The following is a 7,141-nucleotide window of genomic DNA, read 5'->3' as shown; positions in this document are numbered from 1 at the left end:
GCGTGTGGTGCTGGCCGCCTCAGAGCTGCGCCTGTGCCGCGCGCACCAGGGAGCCAAGCCGAGCTGCAGCGGGCTGTGCACGGAGCTGCACCTCTGCAAGTTCTTCGTCTACGGCGCCTGCAAGTTCCTGAGGGCCGGGTAAGGCGCCGCCCCCGGGCTCGATGGCCCCCGCGGGGCGGTGGGGCGGGAGGGGGTCCGGTCCGTGCCTCGCGGACCGATTTGGGGTGGCCTTCAACTAGGCGAGGCCAGAGATGCCCTTTCCTCACCCCCACCCCGCCCCTGGTCGCTTCAGCGAATTTACTGAGCGCCTGCGGAATACCTGGCGCGGGGACGGGGTGGGGGAGGGGGAGGCTGGTCAGGGGAGGGAGTCGCGGTGGAGCGGTGGCCGCGAGGCACCTGCGACCTCAGAGGCCGGTGGCCCGTGGCACCCGCGGGGTGTGGGGCTGGAGGGCTGCGGGGAGGGCGCTCCAGAAAAACGCCCGACCTGGCTTCCCAGTCGGTTGACACGCACTAGTGGAAGAGGCCTTTCCCCGCCGGGCTCCTGGAAGGCGGCTGCTAACCCTCACTTAACCCTCCCTGTTCCCCTGCTGAGCAGCAGGCTGAGTTCCGAGCCTGCAAGCATCCCTCAGTCCCTAGAGAGCTGGCCCCTCCTGATGCCCTCCTCTTCGGGGGTCCCGCCCCCTCTCCCCCCTCAATCCCTGTTTGTGTTTATCTGGCCTGAGCTTATCTGGTGGCCATGACTGTGCCTGGAAGGCCTTTCTCAGTGTGCCCGGGAATCCTTCAGCCCTCCCCCCAAGTGTCTCTTTTGAGCTCTGTTCCCTCTCCCTCTACCATGTGACCCCTTGTCTCTTCTAATGGCCCCCATCTCAGCTTCCCTCACCCCCAAGAGAATGTGAAGTTTGGGCAAAGGCCTGCTGTCTCCCCAGCACTCAGCTCTGAGGCTGGTGGCGTGGATTGAGGAGGTTTAAACTACAGGAATTGGATGGCAACCTCAAGGTGATGGGGGCGGGCCCTCAGGGCCACAGGGGGCAACCCTGGGGCAGTTGTTGAAGCTGAGGTAGTGTGAGAGGGAAGGCGTGACAGGGACCTGTTTGGAAGCCACTCCAGTGATGGAGAAGAATTTGGGCCTTTTCTACCTTCTGCTTTTGGCTGACAGTCAATATTATTTCTTGCTCAGGTGTGTTCCAGCAGGATGGGGTGGGAGTTTAGTCATGGGGACCCCAGGCTGGCTGACCTCAGCTCTGCTTCCTCAGCCCAAGGCTCTTCAGGCCCTTCTGTGAATCAGGTGCAGGAAGAGGTGGGGCAGCTAGGGGTGAGTGGGAGGTGTTTTAGACCCACCCCTCTAACAGTGCTGTTCCCCCCACAACCCCTGGGCTAGATGCAAGGGGTGCCTGGGAAGCAAGTGCCTCTAAGTATCTGCACTAGGATTTCCCAAGCCCCCCCCCCCAGAGCCTGAAAAGGAAGGGATGAATGTGAGAAATTGGGGGACATGAGGACTGGTGAGAGCGTGGTGACCCAGTTTTCTTATTGTTGATAGAGGTGACTTCCTTTCTTCGTCAGCAAAGTCATTGGCAGTGGGAGAGGGTTTTGTTTTGAAGTATGCCCAGGTCTGAAGTGTGGGAGGAAGCTCAGGATCTGGAAGTGCTGGTTTGGGAGTTTTGGGGCCATCTAGCTGTGGTGGCAGCCCTGGCAGTCTGCTGAGGGGGGACCCCAGCTGACTGATGGGGGAAGGATGCACTGCAGTCATGCATTGCTCAGGAGGGGTGTGTTCAGGGAGGGGTGTGTTCTGTCTGCGAAATAAAGCTAGTGTTGTGCAGATGTCATTGGGTGGTGTAACCTGCCACACCTCGGGGCACATGGCGCATAGCCTGTGGGGACCCTACCTCCATCGTTGTCATATATGTGACCTGGCCTTGACCAGCAAATGATGACTGACCATAAGCGGTGGGTGCGTGGCTCTAAGGATGGGGGTAAGCTGGTGATTCGGAGGACAGCCCTCTTGTTTGTCTGTGTCCCCAGATTCTGGTTACACTTCACTTATCTTGGAAATCTGGATGTCTGATAGGTAAGATATTTTTGCTAGTCTAGATGATTTTGAGCTTTCTCCTTCACCCTACTTTTCCCTCATGCTTGACAGTGGTGTGTTTGTTGAACCAGCCTTCTCGGAGTGTTTCAGGGTCCCAGCATGGAAAGTGGATGTGGTTGTCCACACTTCTGTGTTTGCCTTGTGACTCGCCTTGTTTTCCTGAACCACAGGGTCGGAGAACCAGGTCAGCACTGGCTTTGGCTCATTGGCAGCAGCTGGGAAGGGCCTCAGGTTGCAGACGTGGACCCTGTGCTTAGAACCACCTGTTCAGCCCTGCTCTGCTCCTTGCTTCTGACCTGGTTCCCTCCTCTGCAAAATGGGCTAGCCCTTCCTCATAGACGCGCCGAGCACTGAGTAAATTAACTTATGGAACGCAGAGGCAATCCCTGTTTGCTGATCAGTGCCCAGCCAGTGTTAGCAGCCATCACCGTCACCACCATCAGCTGTGTCGGGCTCCAGCGGCACCGGTGTCAGCCCACTGTCTAAGTGTTCCCCTTGCCTGGGTCCTCCTGAGTGTGTGTTTCAGGTGTCTCACATCCGGGCACCTTCCCCGGATTGCTCCCCACTTCAGTCAGGCCCAGGGGCCCCTGCCCTCTGCTGCTGTGTTCTGAGCCCAGCTGGCTTGGCGCTTTCCCACCAGGCCCTCTGGTCCCTGCGCGTCTTCAAGGACTTGGTCCCTTGCAATGCAAGAGGGGAGTTGCCTTTTACTAGTTGAGGGGCCTGTGGGAGATGCGGATTTGGAGGAGCTGACATGAGATGTTAAGGCTAAGCATGACAGCAAGGTGGCACGTGGTGTCAGGTAAGGGCTGTTTGCCTGACTCTACCTGGTCCTGTGACCCAGGTTCGCATTTGAAGTCGTGGCTGGGTTGCTGCACATGTGGTTTGTGGTTAGTGTTCCGGGGGACTTGGTGGGCCAGGGTGTGAGGAAGGGAAAAGGGCAGGGCCCTTTGTGTATAGAGAGCCCAAGGTGTCCGCACCGTTCATCAGCCATTGTTCTAGTGCCTGCACGGCGCCCCGAGCCCGTGATTCTCATCAGACAGCTGTTGAGGGGTGCCTTCCTGGGTCCCTATAAGGCGCCATCTCTTCTTTATAAAGAAGTGTGGTGTTTTCTCCTTGCACAGGCATGCCAACTTTTCTCTGGTGCTTCTACCAATGTCAGAGACTGATTACGAAAAATTCTTAAGAGTTTTATCAGCTGTGTCAGTCTGACTGGGTACCACAGATTGGGCAGTATAAACAGCAGAAGTTATGTTCTCACAACTCTTGAGGCTGAAAGTTGGAGATCGAGATGGCAGCAGGGTGGTTTCTTCATGGCCTCTCTCCGTGGTTTGTGGGCTTAGCCTTCTCCCTGTGTCTTCCCTTCGTGTGCATCCGCTCTAACCCCTCTTCTCGTGGACACCAGTCATATACACCTCATTTTAACTTAATTACCTCTCTGACACTTCCACCTCCAGTACCACCACTCTTGAGAGTCTGGGAGTTAGGATTTCAGTGTCCAATCCTGGAGGACCACATTTGGGCCCTGATCCCAGCTCTGCTTCTTTGCAGGAAGAACTGTAGGAACAGTCACAACTTGACGAGTTCTCACAACCTGAGTGTGCTGAAAACCCATGGCGTCGACCACCTCAGCTACAGTGAACTCCGCCAGCTTTTGTTTCAGAATGACCCCTGCCTTTTGCCTGAGGTGAGTGCCAGGCAGGGCTGGCATGGAAAGGGAGAGGCTGGAAGGGTGAAAGCTAGGGAAATGTAGCAGAAGAAAAGCCGAGGGTCCCCTCTTGACCACAGGGTCTGCCCAGAGGCCCCTGTCTGCTCATTTTTAGATCCATGCCCCTTCTTGAAGCCTCATGTCCTTTTATGTCAGATGTACTGGTCACTGCTTTGCAGGGCTTCTGTGAGGAGTGGTGACTGCAGCAAGCTGCTGCTTCTCTGGGCACGAGGGTCTCCAGCCAGCCTCTCTTGTGTAGCAGCACTTGGGATCACAGGGGCATCCCTGGACTTGGTAGTTCTGTGGAGCTTTCCAGAACTGCTGACAGGAAGAAGATGCGCTCTACTGATCCATCGGCAGCCAGGGAGTTTTGATGTGCACTTGTGGGATTTTAGCTACGAGCCACCCGTTTCCAGGCTGGATGCTTTGGTTACATGCTGGTTCGGTTCCCTGAGGTGTAGACTCTGTGATGGGAATGGTGGGAATAGATGTGTGAGAGACTGCTTGGGAGGGGTGGGGGTGATGCAGGAGAAGGTAGGGGAGCCTTTAGGTGGGGTGCAGGTTTGACACCTTGGCAGGGGAGAGGGAGGGGGGGGGGGGGGCTGGGTAGGAGGAGACCCTGACTGCAGCGCCATTCCAAGAAAGTGCCCACCTACCCAGCCAAAGTCAGAGCTGGAGGAGGCGACCATGTCCCCCAGAAGGTGAGCTGCTTGCCCGCTAGGGGCAGCAGGCAGGGTGTGCCCTCGGCGTGAGTGAGTGGGGCTCCAGGCGCAGCAGGTGTGCTTGGAGCTCACAAGAGCAGCAGCCCTCTGAGGGAGTGGCGGTGCATGCTGTGGGCTGCACTGATGCTGTTTCTGGCATGTAGTAACCGGCGAGATGGTGTTATTTCCGTGAAGACGCTTCCTTCTCACTTAGTCACTGCTGTTGCACAGTGACTGACACTTCCTAAATAGTAACTTTTTCTCTGGCCTTTTGAAACTTCATATTGATTGCATTTGATTAACCTTCAGGACTGTCATCTTGAGTTCTGCACTGGCCATAAGAAGCGAAAGTCATGGTACTCCTGGGAGGCGCATTTAGAGGGTGACGCGGGTCAGCAGGTGATTGCAGGTGGTTTTAGATATCTGCTCTTGGGGGTACATTGAGGTGAGGGGAAGGCGACTAGGGAAGGTGGTGCTGGCTCTGGGCGCTGAAGGATGAGTAGAGGATGACGGTCCGGGAAGCGAAGCCCGGGAGGGAGCCTGGCCTGGTCTGGATGGACGTGAAGGCCACACGACCTCGTGGCTGGAGGGTGGGAACGGCGGCCGGAGAGAAGTGGTGAGCAGAGGCTTTTGTCTCACGGGGGTGGTGGTCTTTGTTCGGGCAGTAGGTGTGCCCTCTGAGATCACGGCGTCAGCAGCTCGAGTGGTGAGCCTCTGACCTCTGGACCTACGCTTTGGCCCAGAACACAGGGCCCCCAAATGGGAGCTGAGACAGACTCAGACCCAGTGTGGCTTTCCTGCCTGAGCTTCTGCGCGTAGCCTGGTGCCCTTATTAGACGCCCACGTGGGGGATGCCCACTAGAGTGCAGGCGCCCAGTATGTTTGCAGCATTGAATTAGCCACTTGGCACGCCTCCCTGTTAATTCTCACATCAGCTTATAGGCAACATTATTCCCATTTCAGGGACTGCTGAGTCTCAGAGCAGGTAAATGGCTTGTTCCAGGACAAGCAGCTTGAGGTGGCAGAATTGAGGTTAGGGCCGAGCACTGTCTAGCCTGTCCTTGGGGGCTTCTGTCCCCAGAGCTGGTTCCCTGCAGATCCAGGTCTGAGGTCCTCAGCCCTCCAGAGCACCTCCATGTCTTGCTCCGTGCAGGGCTGTGAGTTGAGCAGATGGGCCATTGGTGATCTCTTGTCCCATCCTTAAGAGTTTGCAGGTAGAGGGGAGGGAATCACTCATTCAAATTCAAGTCCCAGTGGCCCTAGCCACACGTGCCAACAGATACTGTGAGTGCCAGAGAGGACTAGATGTCTGTGTGACCTTGGGCAGGCGGGTTGACTGCTCTGAGTCTCAGTCTGCACTGCGGATGGGCAAGGACTGTATCTGACCATCTGGAAGATTCTTGAGCTACTCCAAACCTCTTTGATGCTGAATCATAGAAAGAGAAAAAAGCATTGACTCTGGATCCTGGGTATGGGAGTGCTGCAGGATGGGGTAGGCTAGGGAAAAGGGCATGGGGAGGGCGCTTGTCTGAGCTACAGGAAAGTGTGTGGTGAGGCAAGCAGCTGTGATCAGCTTGAAGCGATTTGGATTTCCCCAGCTGAAGGTTCTGCTCTGAGCAGTCTGCCGTCTACCCACTTCCCATTTTAGCCGAGCGTGGATGTTGACAGCCTGTGTCTAGAGTGAGGACTATTCCCATGGCAGCGTGGGGACCAAGGCATCACAGCCTGGGCGAGCTTTGTGGGCTGCTTCGAGCCAGGGGACTGATGCGGTCGGTAGTGCGTGGTGATGCGCAGCCTTCCTCAGCTGCTGTCTTTCTTCTCCCCACAGATCTGCCAGCATTACAACAAAGGGGATGGACCCTATGGCTCTTGCTCCTTCCAGAAACAGTGCATCAAGCTGCACCTCTGCCAGTACTTTTTACAGGGTGAATGCAAGTTTGGCACAGGCTGCAAGCGATCTCACGATTTCTTGAATTCTGAGAATCTGGGAAAGCTGGAGAAGTTGGGCATGAACTCGGATCTGGTGAGCAGGCTGCCCTCCATCTACAGAAATGCTCATGATATCAAGAACAGAGACTCCGCCCCCAGCAAAGGCCCCCTTCTCCCTCCGGCCCCACACCGCACCTCTGGTAAGTTAGGGCTGGGCTCTTGGGTGCCGCTGGCCGTTACCTGGAAAGGGGGCCTGGGACGCATCAGCTGTCCTCAGGGAAACACAGCTGGGGATCCCGTCCTCGTTGGTGGGGGCCGCGAAGATGAAGGAGCCTGATGTGAACAGCCAGCCATCTCGCACAGAGGCCACTTGCTGTTGACGGGGATGAATTCCCACAGGCCCGATGCGCACCGAGATGGGAGGCTCAGCTGCTTCCTGTTCTGACATCCCTTGGCCTGGAGAGCTTTGGGTTCACTGAGGGACCCCAAAGTTAAGGGTGCCGTGTATCCAACTCTGGGGTCTCCTTTGAATTGTATTGTTTTGATTTCTATAAAAGGAGTGAATGAAGCATTTAAATTCCAACTCTCTTCTGGACACAAATAATAGAATTGTTAGACATTGTCAGCTGACTGTCCACCTCCAGCAGCTCGGTGGCACCTGGCCCACAGTTGGCATGCAGGCATTTGTTGGGTGACGGTGTGTTGGGTACTTTTTTTTTT

The 7,141-nt window shown here is 56.2% G+C and overlaps 1 protein-coding gene across 1 annotated transcript in view; it reads left to right on the top strand.

The window, feature by feature from the left end:
- Position 1: 1 nt before the first annotated feature.
- PARP12 (poly (ADP-ribose) polymerase family, member 12) overlaps positions 2 to 7,141 on the top strand; it is a gene marked incomplete at its 5' end in the record, with an annotated part of 36,036 nt that continues 28,896 nt past the window's right edge. The window contains 3 exons of the mRNA XM_004677213.2: positions 2 to 138; positions 3,635 to 3,770; positions 6,321 to 6,621. Coding sequence (XP_004677270.1) covers positions 2 to 138; positions 3,635 to 3,770; positions 6,321 to 6,621 — 574 coding nt within the window. The remainder of the gene's footprint in view (positions 139 to 3,634; positions 3,771 to 6,320; positions 6,622 to 7,141) is intronic.

This window comes from Condylura cristata, unplaced genomic scaffold (assembly GCF_000260355.1).
Source record: "Condylura cristata isolate star-nosed mole 26May11 unplaced genomic scaffold, ConCri1.0 scaffold00005, whole genome shotgun sequence".
Lineage (NCBI taxonomy): Eukaryota > Metazoa > Chordata > Mammalia > Eulipotyphla > Talpidae > Condylura > Condylura cristata.
This window is presented reverse-complemented; position numbering and strand designations above follow the sequence as displayed.